We start from the raw sequence: 23,120 nt of genomic DNA, 5'->3' as shown, positions 1-23,120 counted from the left end.
TGTAAAGGATGACGCTGGTGGCTGGGTGCTGGTGGTGCCACCGGCCCCGTACCCGGACGAGTGATTCTGTACCAGGCTCGCGATCGGGCCGGGGGCTGCTCGTGTAAGGATGGCGCTGGCGATGGCGGTGCCACCGTTGCCCGTACCCGGTTGAGGGTGTTGAGGGCAGCCGTGGCGGCCACGAGAGCCGGCTCGGCCTTCACGAGGTCCTCCTCGCACTCCCTCTGCTGCGCGGCCACTTGCTCCTGGATCCCCGCCACCTGACCACGGTGACAACAACAACAACGTCAACAACTACGACTACCACAACGAATACATCGCAAGGTCACACTCATTACGCACAAAATGCTTTTGATAAATGATCCAACAAGACCTCGCAGATCTCGTCGAGGGGCATACGCCATCATCACGTGAACATCTTTGCAGCAGCGGCTTTTGGCTAACCATTCAACAAAGACGGTCACTGCGTCGCGCGCTTTCAGATGCGCTTCTGCGGCCGTCTGTAATGCTCTTCCGATGTTAGGAAGCCGCTTTAGCTATCCACTTTTAAATCATCTTGATTGAATACTAATTTCTTTAGAACTGCTTTTTGTGTTTAATTTGTAGTCCTTCCCCATCACCTCCGATTAGCATGGTTGGCTACGTATGGTGCGAAAGAGGTTCAACATACATACAACAAACCAGACTCTCAGTCATTAATGAATTTGTTCTCACTTTCATTAATTGGCTCATTTATTAAGACTTCCATTTATGAGCTAATTCAGTTTCTTTAATTCGCTTTTATTCAGTCACTCACTTATGCACTCATTCGTTAATTTGTGTGATTCATTAGCCAATTCGTTCAGTTTCATTCATACTTCATTCCGACACTCATTCATGATCTCATTCAATCATAGTCACAATCGTTAATTATTTCAATCACTCATACTTTTACTAATTTAGTCATTCGCTCACTCATTCATTTCCATTATTATTCAATTAATGCCAAAATTCATTCACACTATCATTTATTAGCTTTCCTTGATTTGACCATTCAAAATGTACTCAATCATTAACAACGCCATTCACTCATTCATTATCCATCTCATTAATTTAATCATCCATCCCTTCACTCTTTCTTTACATTCGTTCATTCTCTCATTTACTCCCTCCATTCATACGTGGACGACGGACTCACTTGCTCATCCGTTCGTTCATTCATTTGCTCGTCCGTTCGTCAATTCACACTCTCGCGGGTCGAAGGGGTCACCTTCTGCTCCTCGGCATCGGCCACCGCCTTCTCCTGTCCGACCCTCTCGGTTTGCAGGCCGATCTTGGCGATCAGCGCCTCCGCGTCGTCGTTGCGTTGCAGCAGCTCCACCTCCTGGGAGGCCAGACGCTCCTTCAGCTCGTCCACCTACGCCGCCACGCAGGTGGGGCGGGAGGGGGCAGGGGGTTGGGCAGGAGGTTGGGCAGGAGGTCGGGCAGCCGGGGCGCAGCGAGCGAGCGAATGCGAGTGGCGGGATCAAAACGTCGGGCGAGATGTTAACTGCCTCGCCTGGTTTACCGGCGGTCATAGGTTCGATCCCGACCGACCCCCGACGCCTATATATATTTGGAATTGTATGAATGTTGAACTTCTTTCGCACCGTACGTAGCCAAACCATGCTAACCGGAGGTGCATGTTTTGCATGTTCTCCCCGTGGTTGCGAGGCAAATTTGGCTGCAATACATTTCAATGCGATCAGCCACTTATTTGGGCTATCATTTGTGGCCAGGTCACTTCTGAAAAAGAGCTGTATAGCTCAGTGGGGCCTCACCTGGTAAAATAAAAAAAAAATTAGGTTTTAAGTTTTAACAACAACAATAAGGTTGTACGTTTTGTGAGAACTCGAGAGAGCGGGTCACAGTCGCGTTAGCAAGAGTGCGACCATCAGTCGGTCACGCGGCCAGGACATGGCATCACACCGCACGCGTCTCTACTCGCTCATCGGCTCGGACATCCGCAGTGAAAAAACGACAGCACGGCGCGGGTCGTCGCGTCTCGGGTGACAGCCGTGTCAGGATCTAGGCGCCGTGCAGAGTGGAGGAAGACGTCATGATGATGGTGACGACGACGATGTGAGTGAGGAACGGGTGCGATGTGCGCAGAGAGTGGCGAGCAGTGGCGTGGCTATCAGGTGGTGTGTAGGCGGTGCAACTGCACCGAGCCCCCGGGCTACACGCTGGGCCAGTCCAGCAGGGCACGGCATGGCTCGGCACGGCACGGCTCCGGTCACGTGGCAGAAAAGCAGGCACGGCGGCGCGTCTCCGTCGACGACAGCCAGGCTGAATCGTTCGCGAGCACCCCGGCCCGTGTTTAAACGCGGCCCGGGTGCCGGACGACCGTGCCAATGCGCGAACATGCACGCACGCGACGACGCGCGCCCACCTGCGCGGCGGTGCTCTGCAGCTTGTGCAGGCCACTGTCGAGGCGCTCCATGCGCAGCGCCAGCTCGTGGCGCTTGCTGCCCAGCAGGCCCTCGTAGAGCTTGATCTGCTCCAGGAAGGACTTGGGCGTCGTGTAGTTGTGGCGCTTCTCGTTGCGGCGGTAGCGCTCGCCCACGGTGTTCACGCTGGCGTGCGCGAACGCCATGAACAGGCTGATCGAGTCCTTCACCTCCGGCTGCGGGCACACGTGCACGCATACGGAGGGGATGAGCGGGCGGGCGAGTGAAGGGATTGGCACGTGAACGGATGGACGGGTGAGTGAAAAAGTGAAGGGATTGACACATGAACGAGTGAATGAAAGGGTGAAGGAATTATCACGTGAATGAGTGGGCGAGTGAAGAGATTGACGTGTGAAAGAGTGAGCGAGTGAGCGAACGAGCGAATAGATTAACACGCGCATGAACTAACGAAGGGACTAACAACACGGAAGAAACAATTGATTCAGGAATGAACGGTGGAACGATTGAGAGGATGGAAGAATGAATCGGTCAGTGACACGTGGGTGGCGCTGAATTCCACGTTCATCCCGTCGGCAGCGTGCGTGGCCGTCTAACGCGGGGGGCAGGGGGGGCGGGGGGGGACAGGGGGGGTGTGGGGGGGCAGGGGTAGATTTGGGGGGGGTAACGCGGCACCGTGACATTTCCTGATGCGGCCACACAGTGGCGCCAGAGAATTAGCTCCGGCAAAGCCGCACGCAGAGGGGAATTGAGATTCCTCCATAACGCCGCCTCTCGCTCAGTCAAACAGTGGTACCCCGCCCGCCCGCCCGCCCACACGCAACGTGCGTTTTCAACGGACCCCACCATCGATGACAACACGATGTCGGAGGGTTCGACTGCTCCCCCACCCCCCCCCCCCGTCGGTGGTGGCGTGGCTTGGCCAATCATTTTATTCGGGGTTGATAAAACAGGTGCCACTTTGTTGCAACGTTGGTTGGCGCTGCGTGTACGCACGTGCGTATGTTGAACTTCTTTCGCACACCGCACGCAGCCAAAACGCGCTAATCGGAGGTGTGGGAACACAGCTTGGCCATTCCAAGCTGTGATGCTTTGCCATGGGAATGTGGAATTTCCATCGCTGGGTCAGGGTTTGCCAATGGAGACATCAGGATTGCCTCATTGCAAATCAGAACATTGGCAATCGTTTGACGTCCCCTCTTCAGAGTTGCGCAGCAGCTCACGTCAGAAATAAACTTCAATCTTAACGAGTGCGTTTTTTTTCAAAATTACATTTGCCTGTGTAAATTCCGCTAGCAAAATTTTGCTGCAGTGTAAATACCGGTCGTCTTTCTAAAACGTTGCAAAAATAAATGTATTGCATTGGTATTCGCTGCTGCGAGGTGGAATGTCGACACGGTGGTTAACGCGCCGTGCCGTGATTCCAGCGACTTGAGTTCGATTGCCGGCCGGAGCCAACGTCATCAGTGGCCTCCTCCACTACCCCGCACTGAGCAGCGTGGTGAAGTATGGTCAAACAAACCGCGGTGATGACCGACGTGGAATCGGAGAGGCCTTTATCCAGCGGTGGACTCAGAAAGGGGCAATCGTTATTAATGTTAATTTATATCGTGGCGGTTAAATGTACCGCGGCGTCTCAAAGGGTCCTTAACAAGACGGATTTCGATATTTCCTGAGCACGCCATCTCGCTCGTGACAGCAACTCATCCATCGTCGGAAGAGTTTCATCTTGACTCGCACGCGTTGCAACTTCCTTCCCTCAAAACACCGCGATGCACGCAAACACGCACGCACGCACACAACAACCGAAGACGGACCACGCCGCCTGATAACGATGAATCTTCATCACGGGCGAACGAAATGAATTTAACCAATTTCACAGACGCCGTGAATTACCAGCTGCACGGTAAGTTAGGGCTCATTAATGTTAACTTATAACGTTCCTTATTCCGTGTCATTCCACTTAATTTTAATTGAACATCGTGTCTGTTGAAATTTCACACCCCATTATGCCTTCTGATGGCTGTGAAATTCAAGGCATTAATTTCTCTCCCACCAACCCCCCCCCCCACTTGCCCCCCTGCAGCCCCCCCCCACCCCCCAACAATACAATGAGAGGATCGCAGTAAATGTTCGAGGAGCGAGCCGACCCGGCCCGTTTAAAATTCAGCTCCAAATCGCACTTTGGGGGTGACAAAGAATCGGCGCAATTTTTTTTTCTCTTTCCTTTTTTCTCCTCCTCTTTCCACAATTACACGATCGTGCTCACGGTCAAAAAGAGATTTCCATCCACCCCCCCCCTCTCCACCCCCCCCCCCCAACCTCCTCCCCACCCCACAACTCAGAATCTGCTGTGCGGGCGTTTGTCGTGTCAACCGGGGAGGGTGACCCCCACCGCCCACCGCCGCTGCACAGCGGTTACGATTTGTGTTTTTTAAAATAGTTTTACAACAATAATCAGAATTTGTAACGAATGGGACGCGATTTTCGAAGCACGGAGCCCAGAGCTCAGAGTCCCTCGTGCGCCGGCCCAGTTCGCAGGCTCGCTTTTTGCCGATCCGCCGCCGGACGGTGACATCCACACGCCGTGCTGCTGCTCAGTGTTTGACCAGACTTGATCATAACCCCGCCGGTCGGTGTGCGGATTGGTGAATGGGGGGGGGGGAGACGAAGGAAGTGGGGGGCAGGGGGGGCATGACCGGATGACCAGTGTTACCCCTGGGCGGGAGATTGAACTCGGCTTAGCAGGTTCATAAATACAATGTGCTAACTCACCCTACGTCCGCCCCCACTTCTACCCGCTGGATAGAAAGACACGTCCTCCAATACAACACAAGAGCGCTGCATACAAATGTAGTGACATACGACGTCACTACTGTGTCGGGACTGTACGAGCGTAGGGACATATGACGTCGCTACCGTGTTGGCTCAGTATGGGTGCTGTAGGCGGGTGTCACGGAGGTCATGTCAGGCCGTGACACTCTGCGTGAACCCAACAGGACACGTGACTGGACAAAGGGGTGCTAGGGGCCCCAGGGCGGAGCTTGGGGGACACGTGGTTGGGGGCCCGGAGCTTCCCGAAGGATCGAGAAGGGAGCGTGGCCTGGGGCGGAGACAGCCACGCCACGGGAGTTATAAGCGGGGTGTGAACAGAGATCTGGGCTGTTCAACCCCGGGATGAAGACACCATCAACGCTACTCCAGGCTCCGACCTTTGTCCGTGACCAGGCATCCTGTTAACCTGCCCTGGTCACGTTATGCGGGATTCCCTCCACGAGTGTTAGTGAGATTAGGAACGGTGGTCACGATCCTGTGTATAACGTTCACGGTTGTTATGCGTTAATAAATAGTGTTGCCTCCAAGTTGAGTGTACGCCTCAATTGAACCCACTACACAAACGTAAAATTACACCGGAACTTCACGGAGAACAACGTTGTTAATTGTATCTGTCAATACCGCCTTTATTTAACCACGTGCGAGTCTAGGGGGCAGGGGGGGCGCCTGTATCTAGATAATTACGTGGTAAGGGTTTACATTTGTCTGGCGCTCTCGTAACGGTGGCGTGGCGGTTCGTTACCCGTGCGGTGACCCCCCCCTCCCGGTTACTTTGAGTCTCGTTCGCGGCCACGGCCAACATCGGGTGACACCGGTCTTGGGTACAACCGATGCACCGACCCGCGCTGACCAGCGTGGTGAAGTATGGTCAAAACAACCTCCATGACTGACGACGACGCGGTGTGGGGAAGGCTTTGCCCAGCAGTGGATTGACAAAGCGCTGTAAATGATCATGTTTATTATTAGACGAGCAACTGGAAATACAGATAGATAACCTCCATGTCCATTCGTTACCCTACTCGCTACTATCGAGCTAAATACCCTCCTAGCAAACGATCTTAATTACCACCTAGCTGTACAACCAAATACAACTGGACATTTTGTGGGGAGGCCTTCATCCAGCAGTGGATTGAGAAAGGGCTGTGGAATATTTGTCATTCCCATTGTCGCGCTTAAATGCAGCACATCTCGAATCATTCGGCAAAACCCCTGACCAAAGCGTGAACTATTTCCCATTGAAATGAATCTATGATCTCACTCTGTTTGCACATTCGTCGTTAAAACAAAAAAAGACTTCAATTGTGAAAAATGGCTAAAAGTAATATCACTTACGACCCCCAAAAAAGCGTTAATTAAAAAAAAACCCGCCGTGAAATTTAACGACAAAGCCGGTCAACAATGAGGCCTCACGAGGATTCCGCTAAACGAAGGCCACGGAAGGGGAGACGCAGCGCCCAAACTTGACTCTCTCCTCCTCCTCGCTCTCCGAAGTCATTTCCCCCTGCCACTCCGCTAACCGCTACGAACTGCAGACACAGCCGCCAATTAGGCGCAATTATCGCTCCATTTCGTCCGACGCCAAAAGAGCCGGCGACTCCCAATGTCGGCGTTTCACTGGGCTGCAGGACACCGCCCCCCCCCCCCCATAGCCCCCACCCCTCACCCCCCACGGACTAGGGTTGCCACCTATCCTGGTCATCCCAGAATTGCCCTCCTTTCGAAGTAGCTTCTTTTCGATGCGTCGCCAGGTTGCGCCCGTGTGCTGTTCGGCACGATGCCCGACGTTTCTCTCCACGTGCCAAGGACTTTTTCAAGGCACTGCGCAGGAAGGGCTAATGGTTGCTCCACCTCCGACATGGTTTTTCCCCCTTTGTGAGGCGGCTGTCCTGGAAAGTCTGTAAGCTTTGCGGGTTGTTATTGTCAGATGCATAGCAAGACGACACTCAAGGAAATACGAATTTACAAGTATCTCTCCTGCGCTCCCCTCTGTCTTTCCGTCTTCCTGCATTGCGAGATATTTCTCTTCCCCCCCTCCTCCTCCCCCCCACCTTGCTCCCCTCCCCCCTCCGTCCTCACCGCGATGCCTTCGATGTCCTCGATGAAGCTCCGGCTGACGGACTCGAGGGCGCTCCGAGGCCACTCGTGGAACCAGTCGATGGCCGTGCAGTTGACGAGGGCCGGGAAGCGTCGCGCCCGCACGCGCAGCGTGGAGCCCACGGGAGAGAAGCACAGTACCACCTGATGGGGGGAGGGGGGCGGGGGGTTGGGGGGGGCGTGTCACTCGTTAAGTTATTCTGGACATCTGTGAGAAAGAGCTTTATAGCTCATCGGATTCCTCCCGTATAACTAAGCATTTAGATTTTTAGTGTATTTCAGGTCAGGCCCGTTGAGCTTGGAGCACTTTTTTAAGATCTCCTTGGCCAAAATGACTGGTGGGATGGTAGCCAGCGAGTTACATGGGAAGGGAGGGTTTATAGGGACGAAAGAAGCATTTGGCCTCCCAAGAGGTGTGGCTCAGACATCGGCGAAACAAATGCATCAATCAATCAAAAGTTGAAGTCGAGCCGCGCGCGGAGCCAACCTTGAGCTGGCGTCGCACCCGCTCCAGGAAAAACCTCCAGCAGGCCTCGCGCGTGTCCAGGAGGCCGAGCCCCCGCACCTCGGCCCGCACGGCCGACACGACGCCTTCCACCTCCTCCTCGCTCAGCAGGTCCGGGATTTCGCCTGCCATCATCGAGCGCGAGCGCACGACCGCGGTGGAGCGTCAGGGGCGGCCTTCGGGAGCGACCGTGGTCTGCCAACTCGCCGTTCGCTCGCACCCCCTCCCTCGCTCCCTCCCATTGTTTCCGACGGGATGAGTGGCGGAACCGTAACATGATGGTGAGTTGTCACCAGGGGAGCGCGGTCGAGAGATCCAGGCCCGCATTTCTTAGGCACGGCTCGCGAGTTGGCAGCCCAGAGGTGCCCAAGGCACCGGGCAGCACCATGGAGAGATCATGCCGATCGTGGCGTGGTTATGAATCTTGGAGTGGTTGTAAACCGACGGAAAAAGCCAACCCCTCAATGTGGCTGCATTTCAACAGGAGGTGCTGCCCCCACGACCTCCGCCACCCCCCACCACGCGATGTCTCCGTGGCATGCTGACCGACGCGTTCCGTCGCGAACAGCTGCCGCTAGCATAACTTTATTCTTTTTCATTCTACATACGCACACACGCACGCTTACGCACATGCACGCACGTACGTGTCTGTCTGTGTGTGTATATTTTATTTTTATAAGTACGCAGCCAAAAGGGATCATTGTTTTACAAGTGGCGGGGGAAGAGTACTAATTGCCCGCGCGAGCGTGTGCGCGGAAATTACAATAATTATGGATGCAGCTGTGCCGGCGCCTGCGTAACGCCACGACAGCCAACGTCAGCGAGGCCTCTCGCCTCCCACTGGGACTGGAGCGGCGGGGATCCGCTCGGGTGGCAGGTGCGGCCAAAAACATCACGGCGGTGGTGCCGGTGCCGACGGCGGGGGGACGGTGGTGGCGGTGGCGGTGGGCGGTGGGCGCGAGTCGAACCGAGCGGTTCGGTCAAAGAACGATGGAGGAAATAAATAAATAAAACGATGGGTCCAATACTGGCGCCGATTGCACCGATGCCGATCAAAATACCAATTACCAGCGCCGCCCTCACGGTCGTGCCGGGCAGTTTGCCCCGGTGCGGTGCGACGAATTAACCGACGGAGAGGCAGGCGTCCGTCGCACGCGAGATTTGCGAGTTTTCCGACAGGGTGTCGTCCCACGTGTGTTTGTTGAAGGGAGAGTGAATGCTCGCGTGTCTTTGTCTCTTTTTCTGCGTACGAATGGATGGCACGGTAGGCGGCCACAGCTTGGTGCATCTGCCAGTCATCTCCAGTCGGTCAACCCATGGCACCTGGGTCTGTCCAGTGACTTTCCTGCCAGCGAGCCTTTAGACACCTCACGTGGCCTCAAAGTGTACAGAGCCTGGCACAAGCACCGTAGTGACGTCATCGCCACTTAGTGGTGAATGGCGATTGTTGTTGTGTTAGCGTTGAGTGCGCTGCGCTACCAACCCGGCGCTTCCTAGTTTAATTGCCACTCACGGCCAACACCAGTGATGATTATCTGAACTGGTCCTGGGCCTCCTCTAGGTCGACTCAGCATCAAATGAGGACCTGGAGCGGTGTGTAAACGTCGACCCTGGGGGAGACAAAGGCGGCCGGGCGTAGTGCTGGCCACCCACCTCCTCGTGTGCCATGCCGGCAATCATGCTCGCTAACAGCACTTCCCCAACATTCTGTTAAAGGCTATATGGGGGAGCTTTGTAAGTGATATGGTATGGGTAGCGGTGGTGTAGTGGTTAGGGTGCTGCACTACAGAATCAGAATCGTTATTTATCCTGGAGGAATCCGATGAGCTATGAAGCTCTTTTTCACAGATGTCCAGTCGGGACACGGAGTCAGCGAGTTTCTCTGGGTGCAAGAATGAGAAAAGGTAAGCGAGTCGCAAAACATAAATATAAACAAAGCACGGAAGTACATATTGCACAGGTACATACATCCCCGCCGATTTGCCAACACCAAATGCAAGCCTGGGGCAAGGCAGAACGACTACGGACCCCCGAAGTCCGAGTTTGGTTCCTGGCAACGGCTAACGTCAGTGGGAATAGCGTTGGCCCAGCCCCAACCGAGCACCTGGTGCAGTGCTGTCAAGGTGGCGGGGCGTGGCGCTGGCCCCCACCACTCTCCCGCGCGCCTTACCATTCTACGTAGGTGCTCGCCAACATGCACTTGCCCCAAACGTCCGTGTAGGCTACGCGGGAGATCTTTGTCACTTGTCAACGGCAGGGCCAATGCGAAGTTGCAGGGACTGTACATTGTCTGAACTAAGAATGGCAACAGCACAACTGCGCCGATGTTCTCAGTTGTGCTGCGCAGCTCCCCCGATGTGTGTTTCGGGTTCCTGAAGACTCTCCCAGCACCCTCTATCAATTGTATGTACATATTTTATTTTAGCAGGGATGGCCCACTGCGCTACATGTAGATCTTTTTCAGGAGCGACCTGGCCACAAATGATAGCTCAACAAAGTGCATTTTCGCATGGATTTTTTTTTGGCAGCCAAATACTCTGAACGCGTGATGTTGATTTTAAATGTGCAGGGAAAACCCGGAGGATCTGGATAACAATCCACTTGACCACGGGGAGAGAGAGATGCAAACTCCAAACATACAGCAGCCGTCATCGTTGGGATTGAACCCACTATCCTCATGTATACCAGGGCGAGGTAGTTAACATCTCGCCACCATGGCGCCCCATGGGAAAAAGGGTTAATCCAGTGGCACCAAATTCCAACTCCCAGCCACGGGGTAGAGAGGCACCGCAAACTCCAAATATACAGCAGGCGTCGGGGTCAGGATCAAACCCACGATCCTCATGTACACTAGGGCGAGGTGGTCGGACATCGCGCCCATGAGGCACAAAACCGGCAAATGCTTAAGACAGAGCCGATGGTGGCAATCCTCCCAATTGTCCACGCACGTTTCAAGAATCTTAATTCACGAGGGCCCCGCTACGCTGGGACGCTCCGTGCAGCAACGAATGAACGAGAACACCGCGGGTGAGCGAGCGGGCCAGGTAACTAATTAGTAATGGGATCGGTCATAAGCTGGTTAGTTACTTTGTGTGGATGGTAGTAAGCAAGTTTGTAAATAATAAGGTAGCTAGTTAGTAATTTACATGGGTAGTGGGAGCAAGTTAGCAGTTGGTAGCATAGCGAGTTAGGAAAAAAGACGCCGAACAGAGTAGTGAGAAAGTAGGCGGCAGCTAGTAGGATGGCTAATTCACTCGGTGGTGAGTGAGCGAGTGAGCAAGCCCACGGGGCAGCGGGACGAGCGACTGACCGGAGGCGAGCATGTCGTTGAGCAGCACGAGAAAGCGCTCGTCGGGGACGTGAGCGTCGGTGAGGAGGAACACCGTCCCCTGGTTCTTCACGCCGGCCTTCAGGTACAGCCCGGCGATGTCACCCTGCGCGACACGGACGGCACAGATGGCACGGCCGGGGCGTCACCCCCACACCATCACCACCGGGGCCCACGGCCACGGCCGTGCCGCGTCGCTTAAACCGCTCGAAAAATACCCAGGCCGCGTGTGCCGGCGTCACGCTCCAAACTTGATTCAAAAGCACTCGGGGGTGATTTGGTTAGTGCGGTCGCCGTTTACATCATCCGAGGTTTCTGCTGGAGCTCTCCGGCTTCCTGATGTGTGTATGAACGTTCGTTTATTGGCCGAAAGCATCTCGGCATACACAGGACTGGTTTGCAGAGCTCGGGCAATTTGTTGGTGATGCCAGGCCACCACCTGGATGGCGCATTCCAGCTCATGTCTGTGGATCCCCAGGCGATTGTGAGATTGCAATTCGCACAAATTACTACGACGCTTTATAGAACAAAAACATTATTATTTTCATTAAATGAACCTTATGGCGGGACCCCGGCATCCCACAAGCCCCTGGCTCTCGCATAAACTGCGTTGCGACGTCATTTTACGTCTGTTGAAGGCGAACGACATGGCAATGTATTCCTCTCGACGAGCTCTGCACAATGCGCTAATCAATATGCTAAATTATTCTGTTGATATTTATACTCAGCTTATTGGAGAGTATATTGAGTATATTGATATTGATGTAGTTTATATTTTAGTTTTGTATCGGTTCACTATATGGTAGTCATTATCTAGTGTAGTGTATACCCAGTTACTTAATGTTAATAGCTCAGCTTATTAGAGAATATATTGAGTACATTGATTAAATTGATGTAGTTTATATTTAGTTCTTTCACATCGGTTTATTTTATGATAGTTGGGTAGTTGCAGTTCTTAAGCGTCAATATACTAAATTACTCTGTTGATATGTAAACTCATAGCTACTTCCGTGACCAGTTACATGCTAATTCCTCACATTAACATCATGCTAATCTCTCAGTTAAATGCTAATGTCGGACTTTAACATCTTGCTAATCTCTCACATTAACATAGCTACTTCAATGCTAAATTATTCTGTTGATATGTAAACTCCTTTGTCAAGGCGCTCTGCTCCTCCCACCCAGCTTAAAATACGCTGCCAAGCTTAGCAGTGTTCATTGGAGCGCTGTCTTTCCGACAGCTCTGTTTCTTCACCTGAGGACGGCTGCTTGTGTTGTGGCCGAAACGTCGTAAGAATTTAATTTAAATGTTTTATTTTTTATTATTTTAATATTTCCCTTCTACGTGACTTTACCGAAAGAACCAAGAAGATTAATCCCTGCAGTCAAGAAAGCTTTAAATCGAAATTTAAAAGTTTTTGTGTTTATGACTACGGCAATTTTGGCAACAACGGGCGCTTGATGAAGAACGAGAGGATTGATTTCTGGTTGGTCGCAAGATGGAATCGCCAAAAATAAGTTAATTAATTACAATTTTGACTTTCGTTTAATGCGGGACCCTGGGGTTCCCGCCATGAGGTTCAAAGCATGAATACGACAATTGGGGAAAACAACAAAGCGGCATCGCCACCCATCCTGTGGTGGACTATACACACCTGCAGGCCTAGGGGACCCACCCTGGTGGCAGGGACAGCTGCCACCAGGCTAGACCGCAGCAGAGCATCGCGATGGCCGCGTCGACGCGAGGCGATCCGAGTTTGCCGAGGCACTGAAGCGAGCGCCCCTGTCCAGCCCTGACCGCTAAAACCAACTCTTGGTTATCCGGGGTAATCGGGTGGGGTAGGATGGGTGGGTGGGAATCTCGGATCGATCAATCAAACAGCTTCGGATAATGCAACACACGAGAGGCCGCATAGTTCACCTGTGTGTGTGTATAGAACGTACGTACGTTGAACTTCTTTAGCACCGTACGTAGCCAAACGTGCTAATCGGAGGTGCGGGCGGGGGGGGGGGACAAACTAAAAACACAAAAAAAGGCGAGTATAGTCTGCCAGTAGTTTCATAGCAGTAGTGGAGTGGGGTTGAGGGGGTGGGGTTGCGGGGGAGTGGGGGGTGGGGCGATGTGGCCATGCACGCCCTGCCTGCCGACACGTTTTGCGCCCTCGTGGGTGCTGGGGGACACTGAACCCTTGACGAGCGAGGAGCGGTCAAGGACTGAACACACACACACACGCGGCTACGCGCACGCACACGCAGCTACGCACACACACACGCGACCATGCGCACACCCGCGTGAACACACGCGGGCAACATGCGCGCACGTGCGTGTGTGTGTGTACGTGTGTGCACAGTAGGGGGCACAGGTGGTGCGTGGGCAAGTCATCTCAGTCGACCCATGGCACCTGGGTCTGTCCCGTGCCCTCCTCCTGCCAGCGGGCGTTCGACACTTCACGTGGCCTCAACGTGCACATAGCCTGGCACAAGCGCCGTGGTGACGCCATCGCCACTCAGTGGTGAATGGCGGTTGTTGTTGTGTTGTTGTTGTTGCTGCTGTTGTTGTTGTGTGCCCGTGCGCATACCCGCAGGTCCTGCACGCTGTAACCCTTGCGCAGGGTGATCTGGAAGACGTCGAGGCCGCCGATGAAGGCGGCGAGGCGCGCCAGGCTCTGCTTGCCGCTGCCTCCCACCCCGACGAGCAGGGCGTTCCCGCGCGGGGCCTCCAGGATGCGGCTGACGCGGCACCTGGTGGCGGCCATGACAGGGGGGGTGGCAGACATTCGGATAATCGCCGCCGGTCGGGAATGGCACTCGGGGTCGCCTGGTTCGTGAAACGGTGCGCACGCTTCTACAACCACTGAGATGCGCACGCTCGCGCAAGCTCGCAGACCGTGCGCGCACCCACCCGCACGCCCGCACAGACTGTTGGGGCAAGTGCTGTTGGCGAGCATCTATGAAGTCCGTCACAGCACACGAGGGGTTGGGTGGCCAGCTGCATGCCCCCTGTCACCCTTTGTCTCCCTGGTGCTGATGTTTTCGGGTAATTGAACTCTGGTCACCGGGTATCGTAGTGCGGCAAGCGACCGCTCGCCACTCACACGTATAAATACAAAATCCCTCGTATAGCCTTAAGGGGCAGCTGGGGCAAGTGCCATTAGCAAGTAGAACCTACGATGGCAGGCACGGCCCCTGAAGGGGTTGGTGGCGGTGGCCAGCACCGCGCCCGGCCGCCTTTGTCTCCCCAGCGCCGACGTTTGACTACCCACCGCGTCACGTGCTCTCGCACTCACACGTGCTGCATGGCCTCGTTGAAGAGCACCAGGTTCATGGCGGGGTTCAGCTCGTTGTGGGCGCTCAGCGCCTCGGCGAGCGTGTGCCGCAGGCTCTCCCAGCTGGGCACCGGCGCATAGCGCGCGTCGCCCACGCCGCCCGCAAAGTGGCAGAAGAGGAGCGGCTGCTGGGCAAGGGTGTCGTCCTCCACGCCCTGCACGATCTCGCCGGCGCACGGGCACATGGGCACACAGGTACACGTATTTCACACTGTGCGTAGTAAAAAACGCTAATTGGAGGTGAGGGGGAAGAAAAACAAACCTAATACAAAAAGCAGTTCTAAAGAAATTAGTTTTAAATCTAGACGAGAAACAGACACGACGAGACAGTCACAGGGACGTAATGCTCCAGCCACAACGACGCACCCAATGAGATACAATCACAAAGATGCGACGAGACACAGTCACGGAGAGACAGATATTATATCTTAAAGCGACCTTCATGGAGTGTGAGGTGGGGGGGGGGGAGGCCATGCTCCATATGCTGTGAGCACACGGGATTAAAACTTTGGACATCATGCCAAACAACACGCCATACGACGTGCGGGTATGACTAACGAAGTGCGTGGCCACCGGTCCTGGTTTTCCCGGGAATCATCTTTTCGAGGCAGCTGCCGTCTTGAGAAAATCGGTCTCTCGTTAAAAGCCCCCCGGATTTTTTGGTTATTTGCGCAATATTACACAACGTGCACCACTCAAGACAGTGACAGCGACTTGCAGTCGTCCCCCTCTCATGCCATTAGTCAGATATTCCTCTTCCTCCTCCTCGTTCGTCCCATGACATGCCCCGCCGTTTATTCTGCGACCTCGCAAGGTGGCAGGCTCTCGGCCGCGCAACGCGAAAACCACCGCGGGAGTTTCCTCGCGGCATGACAGCAGAAAAAAAGAAAGACCCCCAGCCCCTTGTTCCGTCTCCGCGTGGATGGTGGCCGTCTTGGGACGCGCTCTCTCCTTTGGCTGCCGTTCGCAGCGACGGCTGCTCCGGAAGGAAAAAAACATAACCAGCAACCCCCCCATCCCCAAGGCACCAACGCTAACGGGAGCGGGGCCCGTGGGCCGTGCGACGGAGTGATTCATGGGAGCGGCGGCGACGTTCACTTATCATGGCAAATCTCCCGTGGAATAACGGATGGGCAAAATCAGCGGCGGGACACCGCGCGCATGACGCGAAAATCATTTCCTCTCTAATAGAGTCTAATGGGCGGGATGAGAAGAGAGCAATTTATTGCTACCAGCTCTGGGAACAGCAGGAGCGGCGTACTACATGACCCAGCTGTCCTTGACTGTCAGCAGGTCTTAAATTATAATTACTGACAGGGCTGGCGCCCGATTTTAACGCAACTATGGCAAATGTCACAGCCCAGCATTCAAAATGTCAAAATTATCTGAAACACGATGAAAGCTTTATGACAGTATAAATTTTGGGGGGAAAAAATTAAGATTGAATTTTTTCTTCTCCTTTTCGGTAATTTTTCGAGCATTACTTAAATATAGAGACAATAACAATGAAGGAGTGGGATGATTGAACAAAAAAATAAAATCGGGCGAGCGGAGATTTTATTTTTTCAGTCCCCGTCGTAATCGCGTACAAATTCCCGGTGCGATCAATTTCAATGATCTGTTCTCTTGGAATGAAAAATTGGGGATGCGGCCCGCTGAAATGTTTAATTATCCCACGGGGCGAAATAAAAACGAGCCACGTTTATTCATGCACGTAATAATAATAATTGAAAACAAGGATCAGTTTGCTTCCGTATTAGTAAAATAAATAAATAAACAGATCGTTCTTGCCGCCGCACCTCCGATTGGCACGATCGGGCTGCGTACGGCGCGATAGAAGTTCAGCATATGTTACGCACACGCGCACACACGCGCTCTCGTGCTCGTAGATGTTAAGACGCCCCACACGTGGCTCCTTGCACAGGCCAGTGACGCAGCAGCTCGGCAAGATTCACCGGAACTTGTCGGAGTAAAACAACAACAAAGGGGGCATTACCTCCGCTGCAAATTAATCTCGAAATACCGCGGATAAAATTTTTTGCGCGATTGCACCGTGGGCGGCTCCCCGACGTGTTTCCGGGGTTGTACCGTGTGGTGGTTGTTCGGCGCGGTGTCTGACGTTTCGCTCTGTGAGCTGGGAGCTTCTTCGTGAAACCGAATTAAAATTATCGGCTACAATGCTCGCCTGGTCTCAGGGAATGGCACGCAGCTTAATTAATTAATGTACAAATCTAAGAACGAATTGCGTTTTTTATTACAAACAAACGTATGAACGGCTAAATGAATGAACAAATTACTCTTAATAAATTAACTAATCAGTCAATTTCCGAATAAATAAATAAACAATTCCATGAATGAACAAATTGCCGAATTAATAAACAAACCTAATTGAAGACTGAGTGACCAAACGAATAAGTGAATGTATGCATGAAGAAATAACCGAATTAACAAATTAAGAAAAGATTGCACAAACCAATAAGACAATTCACAAAGAAATGCATTAAATGAACGACAGGAAAAAAAAAAGAACAATTATAAAATGTATAAACAAAGGAATGAATAATACACTGACCAAACAAACAAGTCAATTAAGAAATTAATTAATTCACACATTTACAGATAAATTCACCAATGAACGAAGCAACGAACTATACAAATTTCTTAATGATCAAAGGAACGAATGGACGAACAGACACACGAATGAACAGACGAATGAACGGATGGACGAACGAACGAACAGACGGATGGACGAACAGACGGACGGACGAACAATCATGCGGCGGGTGCGACCGACCTCGAAGTGCTTGCGTGCCGTGTCGAGCAGCAGGCGGCCGAAGGAGTCTGCGTCGCGCTCGCCAACCAGCTTGTCCCCATAGACGCGCGCCGACTCGTGCAGCCAGAGGCGCGCCAACTCCGTCGGGGAGCGCACCGCCTCACCGCCCGCAAACAACAGGCCCTGCCAAAGGCGCCGCCACCGCCAGTACAACAACAACAATCTTCTTCTTCCGTACGGCTGATGTTTATGATCCGAGTTGTTGACTTCTCTGCAAAATGTGGCGCGTTATGAAAGTCATTATTATAAAAAAAATTGGCAAAATTCCAATTCTAAGAATTAAAACAAATATCAGTTTGGACTGCCATGCGCCAGACATTTCTTGGTAGAAATGCCGCTGGGCAAGTAAGTGCTGCTACTGTCAATAACGTGACTTAAGGGCAACTCAAAAGATGTTCTTTAAAGTCACCTTGGTGTGATCACATGACCACTTTTTTTTTCGTACGGCTGATATACAGTAGACGCAGAGCAACAAACTACAATTTCACATTCAGGTGGTCAACCAGATAACCGCGTCAGGAGCAGCGGAGTAGTGTCGCTGCGATGTCTCCTTCGTATTTGTGGTCATTACATGTTACACGATTTATTCTGGATGACCACAGTCGCACAACTGGAGAGTTTTTTCATTTTCCATTCGTGCATCAGGTATCCCCGCACCTACTGGCACAGTTTGTGCAGTGGCTGCGTTTTAGGGTGGACCGCGCGCTTCGTGGAAGATCAAACCCAACGATCTTCTGCGTAGGCTCTTTTTCACGAGGTGCTTGTTTATGATAAGTATAACGCCACACAGCAATGTGATGCAACACACCCTCTGGCCTCCCTGTTTTATGAGCTGTGAAGAAGGATCGCTGCCCGACACGTCGCCCCCATTTATATATTATTATTTTATATATTTTTTTATTTTAAGGCTGCAGTCTTGTTGGCAAATGTGTCGAGTTTTGTTGCTATTCGTGCCTTTGCCCCACCGCCAACACAGTGTCGCTAAATGAATTGTTTCAGAAATACAATGAAATCGAGTGGCGCGGTGGTAACACTCGTTCCTCACAGCCAGAATCTCCTGGGTTCGACTCCTGACTCGGACTGCCTTTCTGTGTAGAGTTTGTATGTTTCCCCCACCCCGATCTAGAGGGGTTTTGTCCCAGTAGCTTCCAGTTTTCCTTTGCCCACAGTGCGGCCAATACTTCCGCTCAAGTCCTGGTATCCCATCCCACCGGCCGCAGGGAGAATGCTGCTTCGCCGATCCCCGCAGTCGTCGTTCTCGTTCGTGATGGGACAGCCGAAGAAGACTTGCAGTGAGTAACAGCTGCAGCGTTTACCAAGGAGGCCTCGGGTGCTCAAACTGCAGCAAACGTGGCGAGCACGCTAACCGCTCGGACCGCGGCACCGTCACAGAGATTCTGTCTCCAATATGTTTAGTTTTTTTTTTTAAATAGCTCCACAACCGACCTGGAAGACGCTGGAGAGGTCGCGCAGGTTGAAGACGTAGTGGAACTTGACGGCGGTCGGCAGGAAGTTCTGGGCCACGCGCTGGTGCAGGGCAATGGCGGCCTGCACGAGGCTGTCGCCCGCCCGCACCACGGCCGGTGCGAAGCCGCCCTGCTGGAGGTGTGCCGCCAGGATGTGGCTGTAGATGCCCTCCAGTGTCTCCGCACCGGGGAAGTTCACCGCCAGCACCGTGAAGTGGCGCTGGTGGGTCGGACGGGCGGGCAGGTGGGCGGACGGACATACAGATGGAGAGATGGATGGACAGACGGGCAGGCTGGTGAGTGGACAAGACATGCAATCCATGGCACTATGTTAGGACCCCATTCGCCCGATTCTCGTCACCGCGTGAGAAATTATCAACGCCAATTTGCACGGTGGAATTTCCACCAATGAAGATGAGCGCTCTCCAACACCTCCCGAGCGCTTACTAAATGCAAATTCTGGAATATTCATCCTCAGCCAAGGGGTCGGTTTGTCTTACCTGCAATTCCCGTCGTGGTGAATCACATTTGCCATTATGAAACACGCTCTCGGCTGTGCTTTGTTTGCGGTGGCTGTAACGGCGGTAGTGGGTTTGACGAGTTGTAGAATCACTACAACCAAACGAACAACTGGAAATGTGTCCGAGGTACTTTTCAAGTTGTCAAATTGCCCGAGCACGTTGACGGTGGGGGTGTGAGGAGGGCAGGGAGGAGGGCGGGTGAATCAATACAACCTCCCTAATAAACATGCCGACGTTGGGCCGACGTTGGGCCGACTTTGGGCTTACGTCGGTCCAACATTGCACGTTTCACTGGGCGAGCATCCACATTAGATAGCAGTGGTACTAAAGGAAACTCTCTTTAATCGGGTTTAACCCACTGAGCTGTAGAGCTCTTTTTCAGAAACGACCTGGCCACAAATGACACCTCAATGAAGTGGCTCATCGCGTGGAAATGTATAGCAGTCAAATACTCTGAACGCACGATGTTGACGTTAAACGTAGAGGGGAAAAACCGGAGGACCCAGAGAAAAATCCATGCGACCAAGGGGAGAACATGCAAACTCCTAATATACAGGCATCATCAGGGTAGGGATTGAACCCACAACCTCCTGTATACCTGGCGAAATAGTGAACATCTTGCCGCCAGGGCGCCCAAATTCGCGGATGGCATCTCAAGGCAAGAGCCCCAGAGCCCAATCACCCTTTCCATCTTCCAAAGTAAACATTAATATATAACAGGTAGCAGGAGGCGAACCTGCAGGCGGGGGTTGATGGTGAAGCTGCCGGCCGTAGGGTTCATGCAGGCCACGTACTGGCAGCCGTGAATCTCCTTGAGGCCCAGCTTCTGCCTGTCGTACCTGTGGTCACGCGACGTCGGCACAACGGCAATTAGCTGATTAAAAAGAGGCACGTGCACGAGCGTGGCCACATTGGCCAATCCACTGCTGGAATGAGGCCCCCGGTCCCCCTCCCCCCCCACCAGGGCCGTCCCCCTCCACCCCGCCCACTTAACTTGCTTCACCACGCTGGTCAGCGAGGGTTGGTGGAAGCAACTGGTCAACAACGACGAAGATCCCCTGTGTATCCTTAAAAGACTGCAGGGGCAAGTGCTGTTAAGCGAGTAGCACCTATGAAGACCAGAACGACACAAGAAGAGGTGGGTGGCCAGCACCACGCCCGACCGCCTTTGTCTCCCGAGTGGCGATGTTTACACACCGCACCGGGTACTCATTTGAGGCTGAGTCAACCTAGGGGAGGCCCTGGACAGGTTCATATAATCGTCACTCGCATTGAGTAGGAATCAAACTCGGGTGGCCGGTTTCGTAGCGCAGCGCGCTAACCGCTACACTACCGCTATACTAAGTACACACCGCTACACACAGAGACACGTTCAGTCAATAACAGTGATAATGTAGACCTGTAGTTGGTGGACGGATATAACGAAGGTGCCGCTGTGTTTCACAGATGCAGTCTGCAGTTAGTTTCGCCATGGGGGGTGGGGGGGCGAGTCGACGTTGCTGCGCATGTGAAATCCCAAATCGAGCGACTCTGCTCGTAAAAAATTTGGACCGTGAAACGCCGGCATGCGATGTTCACGATACTCATTGCGTGTGTGCATTGCGAATGGTGGGGGGGGGGGGGGGAGGCACGTCAGTCGTCGCATACTGCACTACGCGATCCCATAGCGTCCGCCGCCAAGCAGGCGGCTGCTGCACGCACGCACGCACGCACGTACGCACGCAGCGTTAACCCGGGGGAGTTTTCCCGCCGGATCCGACACCGCGACCGCCGCCGAAGGGCGGCACACGCCAAAAACACAACGCCCCGGAGGGATGCCCACCAGTGGCCGTAGTCCAGGTGCTGGCGGATGAGCGTGTGGGGCTGCACTGTGCCGTAGGCGTCCACCTCCGGCATGTTCACGTCGTCCAGGAAGTAGACCATGCGCTTGTTGCCCGGGGGGCCATAGTTGCGTCCGGCCTTCTTTTCCAGAGGCCTCTCGAGCACCCCTAAGAAAAAAAAGGGGGTTGGGAGTGGGTGGGCAACACTGGACATCCGTGACTACTGGATATCTGTGAGAAAGAGTTTTGTATCGCTCATCGGGAATTCCTCCAGTATAAACAAATATTCGGATTCCAAATACGGCAAAACTAATAAACTGAAACTACATTTTTATGTTACCAGGTAAGGCCTGCTGGGCTACATCACACTTTTTCAGAAGTGACCTGGACCACAAATGACAGCTCAACAAAGTGGCCTATTATCATCATCATCACGTGGGAATTTATAGTCGCAGCCGAGTACTTTGAACACACGTTGATTCTAAATGTGGAGGGGGGAAAAACGGATGACCCGGATACAAATCCATGCGTCTACAGGGAAAAAAAACTCCAAAAATACAACAAGCGTCGGGGTCGGAATCGAACCCACGGCCTCCTGCATACAAGGCAAGACAGATAACATCTCGCTTCTATGGCAAGAGACGTACGCAGTGGCGTCCGCTTCACAGGGCCCGTTAAAGATCCCCGGACGTTGTTCGCAAAAAGTATGAGGCCTTTGTGTCCCAGTGACGCCACGGTCTACGATTTGAAAATGACACCGCAAAATGACCAAGTTGGCATTTCCTGTTGACACAGCGATCGATCATCATCGCTCGCCAACTGACTCGTCCTGGTCTCTCCCGAGAAAATAAAAGTTGATGCAGAGACGAGGAAGAACGAAAGGCCATGTGTGTGGATTCTGCAACGTTTTCCAACGTGCGTTTGATCAGAGGACTGCTCTATGATCCATTCATCCGGTTCCTGGTGGGGTAAGGCCCCTTAGAACACTCGGTTTTTTAATCCTCCACTCATTTTGTGGACTTGGTCTCTACCAGACTCTGACTGTTGCTTCTCATCCGTCACACTGCGCTCGACCTGCTGCAGGTCCAAACAACTCACTCACCCAGTAGTTCGCACATCCACTCACCCACCCAATCACTCACTCACCCACCCAGTCACCCACCCACACTGACACCCTCTCACCCCCGGGGGGGTGTCTGTGTGACTAACATGACACTGGGAGGGGCAGTAGAGGGACAAAGGGCTAGACATGAATCTGGTTATAATTATCGTCCACGACGTCTAAACGATGTCGGTTGCAAAAACCGAACAACAAACGCTCACTCATCAAGGAATTAATTAATGGATTACGAAATTGCAAAAAGGTCTGAAACTCACGAGGCAATTATCGTTTCTAAATCAGCTCATGAGAGCCAACGTCAAAAAGTTACACTTTTTCCCCCCAGCAGAAAATAAATAAATCGCCTTTTTAAAACGAAGACTTTTTTGTACTAATTTACGTAAGTTATGCATCATTTCATTTTATTTAGGACACCAATATTAATTGACGCGTTTCTATTTCATTGAAACTGTTCACGCAGTTTGGCAGGACGGTGGGCGTCGGTCCGTTAAAGGGGTTGCCACCCGTCCTGATCTCCCTGGGGACCCCCCCCCCTGGTTTTTGCGGGAAATCTCTCTGTCCCGGATTTTTTTGCCAGTTGTGTACGAATCCAGTACACCACTCAATAATGGAACGCATTTGACGCGTAGTTCTCCCCTATTTCGATATTGTGAGATATCCTGCCGCTACATTAAGCGCCGGTTTTCTTGTATCTCAGACGCATGGCTACATTAGTGTGTTTATGACTCTGCTAATTTATGGCTCTCTGTGTGAATCTACGGCTCTCTTGGCGAGTCTATGGTTCTCTGTGTGAGTCTATGACTCTCTGTGTGACTCTACGGCTCTCGATGGGGATAGAGACGCCAC

The 23,120-nt window shown here is 52.8% G+C and overlaps 1 protein-coding gene across 1 annotated transcript in view; it reads right to left on the bottom strand.

Annotated features, from left to right (window-relative positions):
* The window catches only part of LOC116943811 (dynein axonemal heavy chain 11-like), a 98,757-nt gene that overhangs the window by 28,893 nt on the left and 46,744 nt on the right, over positions 1 to 23,120 (bottom strand). Inside the window, exons 33-44 of the mRNA XM_032957033.2 lie at positions 21,157 to 21,322; positions 20,071 to 20,173; positions 18,794 to 19,033; positions 17,309 to 17,470; positions 14,476 to 14,669; positions 13,768 to 13,930; positions 11,171 to 11,294; positions 7,843 to 7,985; positions 7,338 to 7,499; positions 2,411 to 2,644; positions 1,250 to 1,396; positions 147 to 260 (exon numbers count right to left, since the gene is read on the bottom strand). Of these exons, the coding sequence (XP_032812924.2) occupies positions 147 to 260; positions 1,250 to 1,396; positions 2,411 to 2,644; positions 7,338 to 7,499; positions 7,843 to 7,985; positions 11,171 to 11,294; positions 13,768 to 13,930; positions 14,476 to 14,669; positions 17,309 to 17,470; positions 18,794 to 19,033; positions 20,071 to 20,173; positions 21,157 to 21,322 (1,952 nt within the window). The remainder of the gene's footprint in view (positions 1 to 146; positions 261 to 1,249; positions 1,397 to 2,410; positions 2,645 to 7,337; positions 7,500 to 7,842; positions 7,986 to 11,170; positions 11,295 to 13,767; positions 13,931 to 14,475; positions 14,670 to 17,308; positions 17,471 to 18,793; positions 19,034 to 20,070; positions 20,174 to 21,156; positions 21,323 to 23,120) is intronic.

Source organism: Petromyzon marinus, chromosome 19 (genome assembly GCF_048934315.1).
Source record: "Petromyzon marinus isolate PM22_M1 ecotype Great Lakes invasive population chromosome 19, UKy_Petmar_22M1.pri1.0, whole genome shotgun sequence".
NCBI lineage: Eukaryota > Metazoa > Chordata > Hyperoartia > Petromyzontiformes > Petromyzontidae > Petromyzon > Petromyzon marinus.
Note: the sequence above shows the minus strand (reverse complement) of the source record. Positions and strands in the feature narration are given on the sequence as shown.